Raw genomic sequence first — 20,896 nt, 5'->3', positions numbered from 1 at the left:
CAAACTTTACAAATAAAGCCAAAAGATCAGTTTATGCCTAAAGTTAATTTCAGCAAGAAGACTGCTTTTGCTTGGCTTAAGAAAGAAGTTGGAACTGTGCAGTGATTTTTGACGTGGAAGCATGAATGTCTTCTCATTTTAAAACTGTCAGTTGGTTTTAACTTTTCTGTATTATGACAACAAGTGCTAAAAACCTGATTCATAATGATAATCATGGCAAATGTAATAAGAGCCTCATATTTGGAAAATCAAGCTGAGAAGAGACCTACTCCAAGGAACCAGAAATTTCTCCATGACCTCTGTTTTGTTCATTTTATATTATTTCCTTTATCTTCAAGCCACTGAGATCATTATCAACAAGGGAACATTGTCCTGTCTGCATCAGGTAGAATAGAGTTATAAATCCACATTTCAGTTTGAGCAGAAGTAAATTTCATAGAATATCTGCAGTGTTCCTTCAACCTATAGGAATCTTTCCCTGGCTTTGGGAAAATTTACATAGTTGTCTTGATGTTAATTCTCTCTTCTGAAATGGCTGCTTGGCTAAAAGAGCACACAGGTTTGTGGAAGCATTCAAAATGGTGTCTGTTGGGCCTTGAATTGAAAGATTTACCTCGTTCATATGGTCACAGATGTCTGCATATCTAAGTCAGGAAGTTATCCTTCCTGTCGTTTGTTCTTAGAATGTACTTTCCCTCGATCTCAAAATAAGTAGAACTTCTACCTCAATTTCAGTCAAGCGTACCAGTGAACTTCATGCCCTCTTTTGCTCACATTTCTTGACAGAATATCTTGAAAAGTCCCTGGGTCTTTTTGAAGGTTGTAAGATTCACAGCAGTAGACAAGACTCCTGTAAAGATTGCTAGTAGAGTATTGGATGCCATTGCATGTTGATGCAGAAATTAGAGTCTCTTCACCTAAGCAGCAAATCCAGATGTGCTGCCAACCACCCTTTTTAGGGGCTCCATCGAGCAGGAAGTACAATTGTTTATCTGTTTTGGCCAAAAGAGTTTTCACTATCAGTAGCCTTTGCAGTTTCTAAAAGATACTTTCAAAATAGGATTACTTTAATAATGTCATTGTTATTAATAAATGAAGCACAATAAAAATAATAAATGAAAGGCAGGAGTAGGCTGCACTTGCAAACAATCAGTCATTCATGTAGTTGCAGGCTAAAAGGAGGTATTTCCACCAATTCTAGTTTCAATGGCTTCTCTTAAAATATTGGAAAATATATAGATATTCTGGAGATATAGATTATTCAGAAGAAGGACTATTTCACTTTCTCCCTCTGGTCTGAGCTATAAACCAGCTTAACCAGATAAGGTGGCTTCTTCAAGGTGTCTCTAATAGTGAATGTGTTTTCTTCCCCCTTGGTTTTGTGATAAGCAGCCTTCTGGGTGCTTCAAAAACAAGGCTGTTTGGAGGCAACTGTAGCCTACTCAGAAGTAAGATCATTGTCTGAAATATTTGTTGTTTGGAACATTGCAAGGCACTCAAATTTTGTTGATATGAGCATCTGCTGGCCCTTACTGTGTGATAGAAGTACTGTAGCTATAGTGTAAATCATGGCAATATAGAAGTAGAAACAAAAGGTTTCTGAGATTCATCATAGATTTTTCCCTGACATTTTCTGATAGAACACATAATTGTATTGGCAGTGTATATGGACTTTAATTCATATTATTGGAAATTTTCTGGACATCAACACATGGCAAGGAGGATGACTGTATATTATTTGACCTTATAGAGATTAACATGGTAGTAAAGATGACTGTATGTTATTTGACCGTATACATTAACATCCTGTGCTACCTCATGCTTATTTGGAGTAAAATACGACTTTTTAAAAAGTAATAGGAAAGGAATCAAAGAAAAATATTTACAAGCTCACAGAACACGTCAATGGAACCTCCTAGTGGTGAGAGGGCTCAAAGTCATATTACTTTAAGGCTGGCTTAAGGAAGAAGAGTTGGGAGATGGCATGATAGTATTTTTAAGTACTTTAAGGTTTATCTTAAAGAAGATGAATAACATTCTTTTTTTCCCAGAGGATATAGAAGGACCAAAAGATGAAGATTACAAACAGGCCTGTTTTCACTCAATATAAGGAACATTTTTTAGCTTTTGGAGCCCCCCAACCCAACTGCCATCAATAAAATGGGCTATTTTGCAAAACTATCTCATCTTCAAAGTATTAGCACTGGGTCCATTCCACTGTTATAACGCCAAAAACCTGTATTGTGATTTCTGTTTAATATCTGGTTCACTTAAGGGAGGCAGCTGAAGCACAGGTAAGATTGTGGGCTCAGGAGTCAGGCTGAATGGTCAAGTATTATCTTCGGCAAGGGACCCAACTCTTTCACAATTTAGTTTCTTCATCTATAAAGTGGAGATTATCATCCTCAACCTGTTATGGGGATGTTATAAGAATTGAATGAGTTAATATATATCTGAAGTGCCTGACAAGTACTCAGTTGTTAGGTGCTAACACCCAGCAGTCAGTAGGTCATATGGCCAACACCTATGTTCAAAGACAAATGTGGAGTGGTAGGAAGAAGCTGAACAGCCATGTTTTGGTGATGTTGTAGAAGGAATTCCTACATTTGAGAGGATAGATGGATTCCATAATTTCTAAGGACCATCGCACTCTGGAGATGAGAATCTGGGAGAACAGGAATTTAGCGTAGGTGCTGGGTCTATATAAGGGATACAGAAGCTCTAAGGCTCCTTATAGAGGACTTTACTTTCTCCTGAGTTTGTATAGTGGCTTACTCTGTTGGACGGTAGTGTACACTTCATTAGAATATTTTCTAGCTTCATTTCATTGCTTCTGAACAGATAAACTTTTTTTATGCTTTATGTTAATTTGTTAGGTTCTAAAAGTTGTCATTTCCTTTTTTGGTTCACTTCTGCCTTTCTAAGGTTTCAACCTATAATTACTATATTTACGATGAGATAAGACACAAACCTTTTTGTACTTTTTCTGTTCCGTAATGTGTTCATCATGTTTACAGCACTGGTTTTATTAAAATCCAGAATATCCAATGCCTAGTATTCATGAGGTATTATTATTATTATTATTTTTTTGCTTAAGAGTGTGGTTCCTGGAGTTACACTGCTTGCATTTGAATCAGTTCTGCCACTTCTTGCCCAAGTCTTTTTGCCAGTTCCTTAACTATTCCGAACCTATTTCCTCATCTATGAAATGGAATTACTAAAAGTACCAACTTTGGTGCTGTGAGGATTAAGTAAATCAATATGTGGAAGGGATTTAGTGTAGCGCCTGGTATAGGCAAGTTCTTAATGAGTGTTCATACTAATGTAGTTCCTGAAATACTGAATTGAATAACATTCAAGGTACAAGAGCCCTTCCTTTAAAGCTCTCTTATTCTGTTGGGTGGATTATAATAGAATTGTGTGGTAAATACTGTGGAGGTGTGAACAGAGTATGGAAGCATTGGTCTGGGTCAAAACTCAGACTAACTCCAGTGGTTTGATTAAATCATTTAATGTCTAAAGTGGGACTAGGCTTGACTATCCCAGGAGGCATTTGAATTTTTCAAGAGATTAACTCTCTAGAGTTACACCTTGTAAGGAGGAATCGAGGACTCTTCCCTCTTACGGTGTTTTTTTGTTTTTCTTTGCCTGCCCTTCCTCCTCCTCCTTTCTCCATCTCTTCCTGCTCTCCGCCCCTTCCTGCTCTCCACCCGACCTTCTCTAGAGAAATCAGTGCAGAGAACCTGCTCTGCCCAGTGAGGCACGATACCCACGTGGCCCCAATTCCTCCACCTGGAGGAGTGGCACCACACATAGAATTGTGCCTAACAGAGCCCTTACTTAGAAAAAGTGTGGCAAGGGAGACCCAGTAAACCGTGAATTATTGCCCGGAGATTTAAAAGGGCTTCTGTCTGTATTGCTTGCCATAGGATCTTTTAATGCTTGTTAAGTCTAAAGATCTCTTTTGTTTATATAATATCAGCTTGTATTGCTTTAGGCTTCTTAAAAGTAAGTATAGAGGAGTACTTGAGGTACTTGATTTATATGTGTGTATGAGATTCTTATTAATAACTGTCTTTGTCTACATCAATAGCAAATATATATACTTAGAGATTTTATCTGATGTCTAAAATGTCCTAATTGTTCCAGAATTGGATTGTGGTTATTTGACCATAATAACAGCTAGTTTCCTACAGCTAAAAATGTTGAAAGAATAATAGTAAAAAAGTAAAAGCATAACTTCGTCAGCACTGGCTAGATATGTGAATACGGAGGGTTAGACCTAGAAATATATTTGGTATAAAATTGAAGAACTCCATCAAAGGACTATTTGAAACAGTGCCAAAGATACGTTTTCCTTTAAAGAGTGTTTTTTGTGCATTAAATAAAATTATTTCCAATAAATTAACAATTCTGTCTATGTAGCGTTTTAATTCTTTTTGTTTTTTCTTTTCATTTTCAGCTTATGGAAAAGTATTTCTAGTTCGTAAAATAAGTGGTCATGATACTGGAAAGCTGTATGCCATGAAAGTTTTGAAAAAGGCAACAATAGTCCAAAAGGCCAAAACCACAGAGCACACAAGGACCGAACGACAAGTCCTGGAGCACATTAGGCAGTCTCCATTTTTGGTGACATTGCACTATGCTTTCCAGACAGAAACCAAACTTCATCTCATTTTAGGTAAGTGTCAGTTGTCATCAGACTTTTTATGAAAACATTTTTCCTTGAGTCTTAAGTTATAATGAACTCGAAGGGCGACATACTTCAGACTTAGAAGAAATGAAATGTTTTGATTTTCATTCTTTGTGATGGCATTTCCTTGCTCTGGATTTAAGAATTCCCAACGTGAAGGAGTTTATATACTTCTATTATTTCTACTCCACACTCCTTTGTTAATCTTAAGAAACAGTTGAATCATTAGGAATATCTGCCTCCCTGCACAGTGTGCTTCCATTCAAATGTGAGGAACTGAATGATGAAGTGGGCCACAATTTCTGCTTTAGGAGTTCTCAGAAATGAACAGGTTTGGGCTGACAAGGGGACATTTACAGAAACTAGTAGTGGGGAAAAATAAAAAAGAAAGAAAAGACTTCTATTCCTAGAGATGCTTTGCATTTCCTGGTGCAAAACCTGCATATAATAGGAATAGCCACTAATCAGGCAGCCCTTTGATCACTCCCACTTCCACCCACAGGCACTTTTTGAATCCTTTCCTTTTCCAAATAGAGTTGGATCATTTTATATGATCTTTGGAAAAGTCCTCAGCAGGCATTGCCAGATCGCTTTGCAGAAAAGTTGCACCATTTTCTCTTCCTACTAGAAGTAAATGGCAGTGCCTCTAGTATAATACTCTGCTGTCATTGAATATTTCATCTGTTACCATTTTGTTCCCCTGCTCGTGTGTTAATTTGCATGTATCTGATATAATTCTCTCCTGGAACTGTCATGAGGATTAGATGAGCTAGAGTTTCATGTAGTGCTCTGGAAGCATTAGCTATTAATCTTGAGTGCCTACAGTATGCTGGCCATTATTCTAGTTGTTATCTGCAGTATCACTGACCCTCACAATGACGTTGCAAGATCTCCTCATTAGTGATGTCAGAGGTTCTGGAAGCTGCATGTTCTGATGTTTCATATGTTGTATAAGCTTGAAAATTAAGATTGGAACTCAGATCTGACTTGTTCCAAATTCTGTCTTCTGTTTGCCAAATAATACTCCCTGTATTCTTTGGTTATTGGTAGTATAAATGGGTTTTTTATATGTCTGGCAATTTTATTGAATGCTCTCATTTTAAAAATTTTACTTTTATTAACGATGCCTAAATTTGCATTTACTTTTTGAGCCACACTTGAGTTACACTTCAGGCTCGTTTTGCAGTGTTTACCATCAACTAGCAATTCTAAATCTTTTAAACATAAAGAGCACAGTCTCTCTTATCCTCTTAGTATAATCCCCATTAATATTATCATCTATTGTTTCAGTTTTCCAGTATCTTTTGGCCCTTCATGCTGCCTCCTGTGTATATCTGGTATATATTAATTTATTGATTTTTAAATATTTATTCCTTTGATATCTTTATTCATATGATTGATAAGAATGTTGCAGGGGACAGAGCATTTAAATACAATGGTTTCAAACATTTTTAGCAGCAAGACCCTTCCCTCAAATGAAAACACAGAAATTCAAATGGAAAACAAATAGAAATGAGTAGCTCTGCTTGAATCTGGGTTTAAGGGCACTAAGCTCCACTAGTTTATTTCTGTTTGCCATCCTATGAGAATTTCCAGGGAAGCCCTGAGTACACAAAGACAGTTTTAGAAATTATTATCTTATTCAAGCTTCTCTCTTTACAATAAACTCACAAGTTAAATCACATTCCCAAGGTCATATTAGCCAGAAGCTGGTAAGAACTGAGGCTTCTGGGCTCTCTGCACCACCACACCACAGTCTGTGCCCCGCCACCTTTCCTTTCTCTCGCCCCTTCTTCCCTCCTTTCTCCTTTTTTTCTGTTCTCTTATCATAACTGTACTCAATTTTTTTTATTGTTTATTGTGAGTAGTGGTTTTTATAAATCATGTTTTAATTTAAAAATAAATGAATGAAATATTTTGTATTTGATTAAAAAATAATAGTCCTTAATCATGTTGCTTTTTAGTTGGCTCCCCATTATTTTTGCTCTTTGTCAGTGGCCTATAAATGAATAAATGCAAAACAAAACAAGAAAACCCATTTTCCGTGCCAACTCCAGAGTGGAATGTGTACTAGACAGCATATTCATTCCATAATAAGCGAAACAGTGCATTCAGAAAGCATGCCCTTCTGTCTCTTGTCCACATAGATTTAACACAATTTCTCTTGTGCATGTTTACAGTAGTTGTTATTCGACTGTAAAGATGACAAATTTTCAGAAATTTAGAACAGGACTTTATAAAGTATTCTTATGGTTCAGTTATTTTTTTGCAGTATTATAATGCACACTAGATCAGTTTTCCAAATATTTTGGTGTATACTTAGTCTCTGTGTTAGTCCATTCAGGCTGCCATAACAAAATACCACAGACTAGGTGACTTAACACAAACTTACTTGCTTAGTTCTGGAGGCTGGAAGTCCAAGATGAAGGTGGCTGCAGGGTTGCTTTCCTCTGAGGCCTTTCTCCTTGGCTTGCAGATGGCCACCTTCTTACTGCCTCTTCACATAGTTGTCCCTCTGTGCACACATGCCCTTGTTTTCTCTTTTGTTGCCCAAATTTCCTCTTCCTATAAGGACACCAGTCAGGTTGGTTTAGGGCTCACCCTAATAGCCTCATTTTAACTCCAAATATGGTCACATTCTGAGGTAGTGGGAGTTAGGGCTTCAACATATGAGTTTTGGGGTGATATGTTTAGCCCATAGCAGTCCCTAAAGGTTTATTTACTGACTGACCAGTGAGGTTATAGTAAGAATTTATATGTCTAGCTTTTCAGCAACCCCGCTGACTGTCTGATAACTAAGTAAACACTATAGACTTAAAAAAAAAAAACGTAATATGTTTTTTTAAAATATTGTATTACTGCAAAAGCAGTGTATATGCATACATAAGATACAGGAAAGCAAAAATTTTTTAAAAATTTCACTCCCCAAAGTTTACCTATTATACATGTGTATCTCTCTGTAATTACTAGGTATATATTCTTCTAGATCTTTTTGTCTATGTCTGCATGCATGTGTGTTTTATCAAAATGAGATCATCCTGTACATATTATTTGTAACTAGTTTTTTTCAGTTAACGATGTCTACTTTTTCCACTTAATAAATTTTCTTATCATTTCATTTAATACCCAACTGTACAAATTATTTATAGTTGTATACACAACAAACCACCTAAAATTTAGTAGCTTAAACAATGATTTATTTTCTCATGATTCTGTGTATTGGCTGGACAGCTCTCTGCTGGTTTAGCCTGGGCTCACTCATGTGGTATTCAGCTGGAGAATTGGCTGGGCTGGAAAGGCCAAGGTGATTTCACTCTCATGTCTGGAAATTGGTGCTGGCTGTTGGCTGGGCTGCCTCTCTACTCCTCCGTGTGGTCTCTCATCCTCCAGGACAGTAGATCAGCTTTTTCATAGCATGGCAGTCTCGGGGCAGCTTATGAAGACTGTCAAGGGGGCAAAGGTGGAGGCTGCAAGGCCTCCTGAGGGTAGGCCCTGGAACTCACACAGCTCACTTCTAACACAAGACCAGCCTAGATTCAAGGTTAGGTTGGTTATTTGAAGTCTTTCTTCTTTTTTGATGTAAGCATTTATTGCTATAATCTTCCCTCTTAGAACTGCTTTTGTTGTATGCCATAGGTTTTGTTTTTGTTTTCATTTGTCTCCAGGAATTTTTAAATTTCCTTTTTGATTTCTTCTTTGACCTATCGTTATTTAGGAGCATTTTCTTTAATTTCCATGTGTTTGTATGGTTTGTATGGTTTCTAGTGTCCCTTTTGTTGTTTGATTTACAGTTTTATTCCATTGAGGTTGGACAAAGTAGTTGATATGATTTCGATTTTTTAAAAATTTGTTGAGACTTGTTTTGTGACCTAACATGGTTTATTCTAGAGAATGTTCCGTGTGCTGCTGACAAGAATGTGTATTCTGCAGCTGTTGGATGAAATATGCCATATATGCCTGTTAGGTCCAAAGTAGAGATTAATTTTGATGTTTCCTGGCTAATTTTCTGTCTGGATGATCTGTCCTTTGCTGAAAGTGGGGTGTTAAAGTCCTCAACTGTTATTGTGTTGGAATCTGTTTCTACTGCTAGGTCTAATAATAATTACTTTATATAACTGGGTGCTCTGGAGTTGAGTGCATATCTATTTAGAATTGTTATATGCTCCTGTTGAATTGATCCCTTTATCATTATATAATGACTTTCCCTATCTTTTTGAACTTTCAGTGGCTTGAAGTCTATTTTATCTAAAGTACTGCTACTCCTTTTATTTTTTTAGTTTCCATTTGCATGAAATTTTTTTTTCCACCTCTTCACTTCCAGTTGGTGTGTGTCTTTATAGGTAAAGTGAGTTTCTTATAGGCAGCATATTGTTCTTGTTTTAGAATCCATTTAGTGTCTTTTAATTGGGGCATTTAATACATTTACAATTATAGTTATTATTTATATATAGGGACTTGTTACTGCCATTTTATTCCTTTTTTTCTGGTTGTTTTGTTGATCCTTTTTTCCAATCTTACTGTCTTCCTTTGTGATTGAGTGGTTTTCTCTAGCAATGTATTTTGATTTCTTCCTATTTATTTTTAGTATGTCTCCTATAAGTTTTTGTCTTATGGTTACCATAAGGCTTACAAAAAACATGTTATAGTTGTAACAGATTATTTTATACTAATAACTTTGATATGTAAGAAAAAAGAAAAAACCTTAGCCAACTGTATGCTTTGGTGTCCTTCCCTCCCACTTTTTGACATTTTGTTGTTTCAAGTTGCATCTTTTAGTACTGTCCATCTCTTATATGGTTGTTGTATATGTTATCATCTTGTTGGGATTATCCTTTAGTCTTCATACTAAGGATGTAAGTGGTTTATTCACCACCTTTATGACATCAGGGTATTATGAGTGTGACTGTGAACTTTCTTTACTAACAAGTTATCTATCTTCAAATGTTTTCTTCCTGTTCCTTAGCATCGTCTTCTTTCAGGTTGAAGAACTCCCGTTAGCATTTCTGGTCAGGCAGGTCTAGTGTTGGTGAATTCCCTTAGCTTTTGTTTGTCTGGGAAAGATTTTATTTGTCCTTCATATTTAAAGATTAGTTTTGCTGGATACAGAATTCTTGGCTGAATTTTTTTCCTTCAGCACTCTGAATATATCATCCCATTCTCTCTCTTTTTTTTTTAGTTTTAACATTTATTTGTACATATTTGTATAATATGTTGTTTCAATACACTCATATACTGCACAATGATTCACTTTGGGTAAATAGCATAGAATTATACCTATTCATCCCATTCTCTTCTGGCCTGTAGGATTTGTACTGAGAAATCTCCTGAGAGATGTATTGGGGCTCTCTTGAATGTTATGTGTTTCTTTTTTTTTGCTGCTTTTAGTATTTTTTCTTTGTCTTTGGTTTTCACTGTATGTTTGACTTTCTATTCTGTTTAGTTTGTTGAATCATATGACAGTACCATACTGTTTTAATTTATCAAGGTTTTATAGTATGTTTTAATACCTCGTAAGGCTATTCCCCCATTATCTTTTATTGCTGTTATTTTTCAGAGCATTTTGGAGTGTTTTTCCTGTTGGTTTATTTTTGAACATGAACTTTAGAATCAAATTGTCTGGTTCTAGGGGGAAAAACTTGTTACGGTGTTTTTATTGGGATTGTTTTAAATTAGAAAGTTAATTTAGGGAGACTGACATTTTTATGACACTGGTTATTTCTATTTATGAACATGGTATGTCTTCACCTGTTGGAAATAACTTCTGAGACTTTAAGGAGTCATTTAACATTTTCTTCCTACTCATATTAATTTTAAATTAATCTTAGTCTGTCATCTATTGCTATTGTCAATGGAGTCTTTTCTTACACTTTGTCTTTGAGCTGAAAGCTTATTAATTTTTGTACATCAATTTTATGTCCTGCTGCTACCTTACTACATTTTCTAGTGTTCCTACACTGCTTATGTCCTGTTGTTTTTACTCAGCCTGCACCACAACATGTTGTTTAGTATATGATGTAGGTTTTCTTTGTCTCCTAATTTTGCTGAAGGAGTAGGTCATGGAGGTTTACAGTCATTCTGCGGTTTTTAAAGATGTTTTGGGAGATGTGGAGATTCAGGTCTAGGCCGTCATCATGCTCCTACTGGTATTTGTGGCTTACTATAGACTTCTTGACAAGACTTGTTCCATTGGGATAAGATTTGCCTGGTTTGCACAGGCTTCTCCAGGTGATAAGATTATAATGTTAGTCTTATCTTGGCCAGATGCAATCTGCTTTTAGTAGCCAGATATAGAATAGACTGGCATTTCTATCAGAACTGAGTATGTATGATTGTTTCCTACAATATGATTTGTTTAGTTGTGATTGCCTTCCATTCATTTATATGGTATTTGCCATCCTCTAAATCAAGGCTCAGCACTTTTTCTGACCTGTTAAGGGAGTCAGATGGTAAATATTTTAGGCTTTGCAGCCCTTAAGGTCTCTTTGACCACAGACAGGCATGAACAGACATGGGGAGGGGTGGGACGGTGTTCCAATAAAATTTTATTTACATCTTAAAAAACAGTGGTGGACTAGATTTGGTCTGTGGGCTATAATTTGTTGACCACTGCTCTAGACCTATTTGTCTTAAATCACATTTCTGTTTGTTGTTTGTTTTTTTTATTTCTATGGCATTAATATCTTTTTAGTCTCTGTTTTAATTTGTATATAGTGACATCATATGGATTGGATGGTTTTTTCCCTTTATAACATGGAGACTATATCTCCTTTTATTTTTTTCCATGCCTGTGCATGGTTACAACAAGAGATATAAAAATATTTTCATCTATTCTCTCATTCTGTCTTAAAACTAATATTCATTTTAACTAACAGTGGGAGAGAATTTTATGTGGAAAATAACCTGTAAAAACAATTTTTCTTTTGGTGTTCTCTGGTCTGTGTTAGTGGTGATTTTGTCAAAACACCAGCTGATGTATGACTATAATAAACCATCAGATTAATCAGTAGATTTCATAAGACATTAAAGAAGCAAATCACAAAAATGTTTATAAAGGTGATGTCAAGGATCATTCTCAGTAATGAATGCCACCCCAGCCTTGCAGACAGTTCTGTCATCGTGAGTCATCCTTTCAACAGGAGGTGAAAGGTATTTAAAACGTTAAAGTTTCCCTTTTGAGTATTAGTTTCATGTCACAAATTGCAGAGGTGAGGATACTTGCTGAGATGGTAACAGAATGGGTCATGATACATTACTCTTGCTAGTGTGACGAGACAGACAGTAACCGAAGGAACGTCCTTGCTTTGAAATAAATTGACTAATTCACAAGACTGATAGATGGATATTCTTAGCCAGAACTTTGTAGTGATTTTGATAAGTTGGAATGCATTTACAGAAGGTGCTGTTAGAATGTTAAGCTAAAACCAAAAGAAAAAAAAAGTGGGATGGTTTTGGCATGACATTACAAAGAAATAACTTTCAGGTGTGTGTGGTACATCATGTTAAGACTGTACTTTTGTGGTCTGGGGAGGAAGAGTGAGTGGAAGTGAGAACTGTAAAGTGTGGGAGTTAACGTATGCTTATCTGAAGGAAGAAGAAAGTTTGTAGGAGAAATAAAAATAAAAGAAGACCAATAACAGTGCAGAATGAGAGGGAGAGAAAGAAAGAGAGAGGTGTGGTTTGAATCATGGGGACATATGAGAACTAATAACATTTTGCTCTTTGGAAGGTGCCACTGTAAAAAGAAATATGAGGGAGAGAAATTCTAAAGAGAGTTTAAGATAGAAAGGTTATGTGACTAGAGGTCAGTCAGAGCATTACTAGAAATAAGTAGATGTTTGAAGAGTGAAAGAAGAACAGAGAATGGACATGTCCTTGAAAGCAGGAGGTTTAGTCTGCTTTCTAAACTGCTGTCTGTTGGGCCGAGCCCGTGGCGCACTAGGGAGAGTGCGACGCTGGGAACGCGGAGACGCTCCCGCCACGGGTTCGGATCCTATATAGGAATGGCCGGTGCACTCACTGGCTGAGTGCCCATCACGATAAAAAGACAAAAAACAACAACAACAACAACAACAATAAACTGCTGTCTGTTAACTCTGCTACTTTCCCTCCTGCAGGCTCACTTCCATGGGATTGGGTGAACAAGACACAGCCTTAAAAAGCTTACTAGCTCTCTCCAGTTATCCTTTTGCATCCTCAATAGGAAATAGTGCCATTTAGGCTGTTTCTGTACTTTTCAGTAACACTTTAAAGTTTATCTAACTTATTGTTTCCAGTGGTTTTCAGTTTCTCCATCTGTTAATAGAAGCATATGAATGACAGAACAATGGAGAGATTTCTGGGTTCAACATTAAGTCAAGTCAGAGTGCAAAGGTCTTGAGCAGCTGAGACTGTCTTCTACCATACTAACAATGGATGTTCCTTTTCAACAAAGTGAATTTGTTCATGCTCTTGATGCTCTAATACCATGACTTCTCAACAGTGATGTTAATAGTGCAAATAGAAAAAGTCGTTGCAAATACTTACAAGTGACTTTGAATACCTCATCTTTTTCTTTTGCAATGTACTAGTGTACGTAAATAGTCTGTGCTTAGAAAGTAATAATATTGATTGAGAGCAGGTGCCATTTAACCCTAATGTTAATCCCATAAGATATTGTTAGAACTATATGAGTAATTTTGTCTGAGGGAGTTGACTACAATCCTGGACATTTTGTAGAGATCTCAGGATTAATTCACTGTTTTAATAAACAAATTTACTAGTTTAAAGGCTACTTCTCTCTCCTTCAGTCCCCACCCAAATTCACATACACACAGAGACATACACAGAAACACACGTATACACAGTGTACTATGTGTGCACAGTGTACTATTCTGAATCTAATATGATTCTGAAGTATGATTGGGGGTGGTCATCGGAAGTATGATTGGGGGTGGGGTGACCATGTAACCAAACGAAATCTACTTGCTGTTGTTAAATAATTGTGTAAATTGGGCACTATTGGAATGAGATATAAATTGTATCCCTGATATCATGACAAAAGTCTGACCTAAATTTAAGGAACATCATTCTAGTAAAATACAGAAAAATATCTTTTTTTTTTTTTAAAGGAACAACAAGGAATCTGGCTTTATAACATTAGGAATTTAAATTATTTTCTAAGTGAACATATTATTGTGTGACAGACTAGAGTTATTGCACATTGGTAAAAGTCGTGATCATTCCAACTTTTACTTCTCTAGACATAAAAAATTTTTTTCCACAATCCATGTGCCTAATACTCAGCTAGTTTAGGAGGCCACAGTAGGACTCAATAGTAGAGGAATAAATAATGGGTTGTCTGAAAGCTGATACATGGCTTCAGATTTTTTAAGTTTATCTTGTACGTTTCCTGGAGGACCCTTTGGGATATTGGCCCCATTGATAAAGTTGGTGAACTGTATCAACATATTGTCAATGTAAAACTCTTCTACAGTTATTTGCCGGCTTACTGTGTGCCAGGTGCTTGAAGATGGTAACAAACAACATAGATAAGATTCTTTTCCTTGAGGCCTTATAGCCTAAAAAGGAGACAGACATTAACTAATTAGTACACAAGAAATTACCATTGAGAAAAGTACCTGGAAGGAAATGCAAAGGGTATTAATGAGAGCATATCATGAAAAGACTTAAATCTAATCTGGATTATCACAGAAGACCTTCCTGGAAAAGTGATATTTAAACTGTCTTTAAGAGGAAAAATAGGAGTTAGCTGAGCAAGGAGATAAAGAAGAGCTTTCCAGGCACAAGGATCCACCCAGCATATGTGACAGCTTGGAGACAGGAAGGTGTGTGAGGTGTTAGAGGACTTCAGGAAAGGTAAGAGTGAATACAGAGTGGAGAGTCCTGCAGCAGCATGGCAATAAAGTCAGATCATGTAGGACCTTAAGATTCCAGAGTCAGATAGATTTGGATTTCAAATCCAGCTTTGTTGCTTATTAACTGTCTGATCTTGAGGAAGTCGCTTAGCTACAAGCATGATCTACACGTTACTAATGTATCAGCCTTGACCCCAAAATTCAGTGGCTTAACATAACCATTTTGGGGGTACTCACTTTGGGCTGACCCACATGGGTGGTTCTTATGCCAGTCTCACTTTACCCTTCTTGAAATATTCTTTCCCTTGTTTTGCAAAGTGTAGCTGAAAACTTAAGTAATATGACAACTGAAAAGTATTCATTGACTAGTAATGTTAGGTTATTGTAGTATGGAGGTAGAAATTGTACCGTAGTGAGTTAAGGAGTGAATAGAAGCTGTAGTAAGGCGGAATAATGAATCTCATGAACCGTAAGTATGTTGGGTTTCATGGCAAAGGGGAATTAGGTAGAATTAAGATGAGCTGGCCTGTTAGTTGGTAAGAGCATGGTGCTGATAACATCAGGGTCCAGTGTTCAGTGCCTGTACCAGCCAGCTCCTAATCAGATGACTTTAAAATAGGAAGATTATCCTGAATTATCTGGGTGGGCCCAGTGTAATCACAAGGGTTCTTACATGTGAAAGAGGGAGACAGGAGAGGAGAGTTAGATGAAGATGTGACTACAGAAGAGGTCAGAGTGATGCAGTGTGAGAAGTGACTCAAAGACGGAGGAAGGAGCCATGAGCCAAGTAATGCTGGTGACTTATCTAGAAGCCAGAAAAGGCAAAGAAACAGATTTTCCCCTAGAGTTTCCACAAGAAATGCAGCCTGCTGATACCTTGATTTTAGCCCAGTGACATCTATGTCAGACTTCTAACATACAGAATCATAAAATAATAAATTTATGTTGTTTTATGACACTATGTTTGTGGTAATTTGTTACAGCAGCAATAGGAAGTAAACAGTGGGAAGTAAGGAATGTCAGCCATGTAGACCACTCTTTAAAGAATTTGGCCATGAAAGAAAAAAAGGGAAGATGGAATATGTGGGATTTAGGGAGGATGGAGTGTGTTTTAAAATGGGAGAGATTTTGTGGTTTTGAATTTTCACATTATTTGTGTGATTTCTGTGTTATTTTTATACTTAGACACACAGTATCAGAGTGCTTCATCTGGCACTCCAAATAACAGAACATAAAACTCTTTGAAAGCAAGTTAATTGCATTTAAATAAAAACCAGATATCTCTGCAATTTTAAGACTTGAGGATTGCACTAAAATATCACTTATGTAAGAAAATTTCTCTTTAGCTTAATACTGACTGAAACTAATTAGACCCTAGTAATAGTTTATAGAAGTATATGTTAAGCATTTATGAACCTTGAAATTATGCTTACATTGAGAGAGTAGATAAGTCAGGGCACCATAAATTTGATTTTTTGTATTTAAATCATTACAGTTAAACTTGGCAACATTTTTCAATTCTATAAATGGTAATTTATTTCTATAAGTAATAACAGTAGCTATTGTTTACTATTGAATACATACCTATAATATGTCTGGCCCAGCCTCAATCCTTGATATAGCTCATTTAGTTTTCATGAAGATCTTATGTGGGAGTTAGAATTATTTATGTTAATATTTTGTAGATATAGAATAGCAGCCATTCTACTAATAAAGTTTAATTAACAAATTTAAAAGAATTGAGATGTAATCATATTCTTATAACAAAGCAATTTCTTTTAGTTTAATCAATGAACCAGTTATCTATACAAGGATTATATAAGGTATTCCATTGCATAGGCTGTAAATAAATCTCAGTATGACTATAAATTGATAAATGTTTTTTGGAAGAGTCACATTTAATGAAATTTGACTGATAGCTTATGAAAACATGTATCAGATATTATTCCCTACCTATTATTTCTCATTATTGTGTCATGTAGATGGCATATTGATGGTCCTCTTTTGTTCTTCAGTTATGAACAGAATAAATCTCAGGATTTATCCCGAAACTTTTTAGGAGAAGAGATTAGAATTTAAGAGATGTGTCCATCAAGAAAGGTGTTCTTAATATTGTATTACCGATTCTTTTTCCCCTTTTCCTCTTCTGCTGCTCATTGGCCATTTCAATCTCAGTTTTTAGCAATTACATTTTATGTTTCTTTTGACTGTTTGTTGATGCTAAAACTTGAGGTGAAAAATCTACCCTAATATTCCTGTGTGGGTATAGCAGTCAGTAATTGAGATATTATATGTTTATTCATTTCTTGCAACCAGTTAATTAGTGCCTTATATTTGCTAGTGCTAGACCCTGTGCCTGGCACTGGGAAAGCTGCTCTGGGACTTTGGTCTCCCTCATTGGTGCCAGATTTCAACTTGATTTTCTGGCCGAAAACATTTAAATTAGCTTTTGGAATAAAGTGTCAAATATGTAAATATGAGAGGTATGAATCTGATGGACTATATTGTCTATAAAACTTAATTTTGTGTGTACCTATTATTTTAGAAGCTTTGGAGATTTTATTATATCTTTAGGGATTTTATTATGTTCTTTCCCTACTGAAACATCATTCTCCCCCTCATCTTCCTCTAATAACCCTTTCAGTTGTGCTCTTTGAGTAACCCTGTATCCATAAGCTCCCTACGTCTTAACCAAGCATGCTTTATTTACTCTTTCCACTTAAGTCAAACCTCCTGTCCTTGGAGCATGTTGCTTCTTCAGCAGCCCTTTTCACGGAAGACCATTCATTTTCCTGTTCTGCTACTTGCACTCAACAAAGTGATGAGAGTTAAATAACATTTTTAAAAAATCATTTTTCAACAGAGTTTTGTTTTTCAAGGAGTTTTTCTCTCCCCCTCCCCTCTGTCCTGTAGTTAACATATTCCTAGGACACATGCTTGCCTTTCCAATGACTTATTCAACAGTCTTAGTTTCCTTTTCCTCCAGTCCTTCCATCACCTTCCATAGCTTTAGTAGCAATATTGGTAACACCATGCCAAACCTCCTTGACTTCTGTCCCTTTGACCTGTACTTCATGTTAGTCATTCATAAGTTCATTGGGCCTTATCAATCAAACCAGTTGCACCTCTAAGACCTCAGAGTAGGATTTTTTCTTCAGCCATAATCTTCTATTTCCCCCTTTCTCATACTCCCTGAGCATTTCTTTGATCCTCTTTAAGGCACTCTCCCATTCCTCCTTATCCGCTTTCTTCAGGTTCCACGTGCATCCTTACTAACCTGGAGTCTGCCTTGTCTGGCCTACTAGAGTTGCTTGTTCTCTTAACCTTCCTCCTTGCCTGACATTGCAGTCACTTTCATTACTCTCTGAACTTTTTTTCCAATACCAGGTTGCTAAGGTTTCCTCATATGTCAACAAAATACGTCACTTGGGTCTGGCACGAAATTCATGCTGACATTGTCAACAGAACTTCACAGAAGGTTAGCAAATGTTTTATTTCTCCCTTGTGAACCACATATGAACCTTTTCTACCTCTTACTGCTTCTCAAACCTGCAGCCCCATCACTGTCTTCCAGTCCATCTGAGATGATCATTTGTCCTCCTTCCACTGAAAATATGTCAGGTCCAGCTGCTGCGTACTCTCAAATTTTCTTCCCTCTTCTGCATCTTAAAATTCTCTGTATCTTGGAAATGCCTTCCAGGTTGGCAAAAATTAAAGATACTACTAATAAAAATACTTAGAACTTTAAAAAAAGGCATTCATTCACTGTCGGTGGGGGATATAATTGGCTACAGCCTTTTCGAGGAAAGTACAGTACTTATCAAAAATTGATAGCAATTACCAAAATTTAATATGTAAGTATGTTGTGACTCAGCAGTCCAATTTTAGGAATCTATCTTACTAATCTATACCTGCCCAAGTGGACAAAATATGTGTACAAGGATGTTTCTTGTGGCATTATTTTCTTGTTGTTTTTATTATTGTTCTAATTATTATAAGAATGAGAATGTTGATATAAACAGGAGTTGTTAGTAGGCCAGAAAATCCTAGACTTCTGAGTCCAGAATCACAAAGGGGTTTGAGATGAAGGTGGCAAATATTTTTTATAGTAATTCCTAGATTTTGTAGTACTTGTTATCAGGCACCACTCTTGGCATTTTTCATATATTCTCCCATTCCCTTTTTGCAAGCAACTCTTCTAGGAATAGATAATCCTTTTTGTCTTATAGATGATGTACCTGAGGTTCAGCAAGTCAAAAAAGGTGCCCGTGGCCACATAGCTGGTATATGGAGGAACCATGACTTCATTTCTATATACAGATCAGCCCACATATATTGATTTCTTTGGTGTCTCAGAAGAAGCACTGTTATTTTTAATAGCAGAAAATTAAAAACAGCTCTAGTGTCCATTTTTTGACCTCTCTCAATACTTTTCATCCCATCCTTTACATTATTGTTTAATTAATCTCCTTATCACATAGCCATGATTGGGTCACTCCACTGCTTAAAGTCTCCCAGTGACTTCCATTTACTTGAAGAGGATATAGTCTAAACTCTAGTCAGTCTTTCAAAACAATCTGACCTCAGCCTCAGCATGTCTTTCACAGCTTGTCTCCCACTATTGTACTCTGATGCCTTCTCCAGCCAAACTAAATAATCCACTGACTCCTCTGCAAACATGTGTTTTTCTTTTCCTATTCTGTACTTAAGTAATAACTTGAGTACCACTCTGGGCTTCAATAATTCCTAGCTGCAAGACTCTACCCACGTCACTTAATCTCTCTTACCCTCTGCTATTCCATTTACCTGGAAATGTTTTGCTTAAGTGGAATGATGTGTGTAAAGTGCTTAGTACTACCCAAGGCAGATAGTGATCCATCACTGATGGCTGTATTAAAATAAAGCCTAGAAAAGTATAAGATGAGACTAGAACATCTTGTTGTGCTAGAAAGTAAGAAAGTGCAATAAATGGGGGCGAAGGGAAAGCTCTTCCTTATGGGAGAATGCCAAATAACATAGAGAAGGAATGATAGAGTTAGAAAATCATCACTTTTGGTGCCAAATCGAGTGGGTAAGAGTGTGATGAGGAGCAAGATATTTTTACATGGTCTCGATTCATCTCCCTGCAATTTACCAGTTAATTATAAAGGGAAACATAGTAACTTTATAGTGGAGAAACCTGGAAAACACTACTTTAATGACTGCAGTAACTGACTGATCAGTTAACACCAATGTGAGGGGGGGCAACTGACATCCATACTTCCTGATGTAAGAAGGGTAACATCATTTTATTGATATTCTTTCTAAGAATGTATAGCCTGCATCTAATCATGAGAATACATCAGATAAAACCCAAGCTGAGGTTTAGTCTACAACCTCTTCAAAGGTTTATCTTCTTCAAAGATATCAAGATTGGGCCAACCTGTGGCTCACTCGGGAGAGTGCGGTGCTGATAACGCCAAGGCCGTGGGTTTGGCTCCTATATAGGGATGGCAGGTTGGCTCACTGGGTGAGCGTGGTACTGACAACACCAAGCCAAGGGTTAAGATCCCCTTACCAGTCATCTTTAAAAAAAAAAAAAAGATATCAAGATTAAAAAAGAAAAAAGACTGAGGGTTCTATGATTTCTAATGCATTATGTGATCTTGAGCTAGATCCTGGACTAGAAGAAAATAGTTACAAAGAGAATTATTGAGGCAAATGACAAGCTTTGAATAGGGAATGTAGATTAGGTCATAATCGTATTTTCATCATAGTTAACTAATATTGATAATTAGACTGTGGTTGTATGAGACAATGTCCTTGTTCGTAGGAGATGGACACTGAAGTTTTTATGAGTAGAGGAGCATGATGTCTCCAATGTATTTTCAAGTGGTTTAGGAAAAAATATGCACATGTGTAAAACCAGAGAGGAGGACAATGCTAAAGCAAATGAAGCAAAATGTACACATTGGCGAATTTTTATAATGGGTATATGGGGATTTCCTGTACTGTTCTTTCAGTTTTTTTGTAAGTTTGAAATTGTATCAAGATACTTAGTTTTTACAAAATAAATAAAGCCCACAGGTAAGGCATTGTGAGCTGCAAAAAACTTCTGTAGGGCTTTATTTAGGAGCCACTATGTGAAGTAATAGACAGTTTTCATCAGCCTTCATAAAGATAATGAGAAGTTTCATACCACTCTTCATGCTTCATAATGTAAGCCTGTGAAACAAGATGACAGAGAGTATAATTTTTCCAAAACAGTGTTATCCAAGTTTGTGACTTTCTGCTTCTCTGACTATCCAACGCCATAATAGCGTATAGAGAAAGATGTATAGATTACAGTATTGTTCTTTGTATATATTAG

General features: G+C 36.4%; 1 protein-coding gene across 2 annotated transcripts in view; it reads left to right on the top strand.

Moving 5' to 3' along the window:
* The window catches only part of RPS6KA5 (ribosomal protein S6 kinase A5), a 185,271-nt gene that overhangs the window by 76,998 nt on the left and 87,377 nt on the right, over positions 1–20,896 (top strand). For both annotated transcript variants that reach the window (XM_063089104.1, XM_063089105.1), the window contains exon 3: positions 4,463–4,681. In XM_063089104.1, coding sequence (XP_062945174.1) covers positions 4,463–4,681 — 219 coding nt within the window. The remainder of the gene's footprint in view (positions 1–4,462; positions 4,682–20,896) is intronic.

Source organism: Cynocephalus volans, chromosome 3 (genome assembly GCF_027409185.1).
Source record: "Cynocephalus volans isolate mCynVol1 chromosome 3, mCynVol1.pri, whole genome shotgun sequence".
Taxonomy (NCBI): Eukaryota; Metazoa; Chordata; class Mammalia; order Dermoptera; family Cynocephalidae; genus Cynocephalus; species Cynocephalus volans.
Note: the sequence above shows the minus strand (reverse complement) of the source record. Positions and strands in the feature narration are given on the sequence as shown.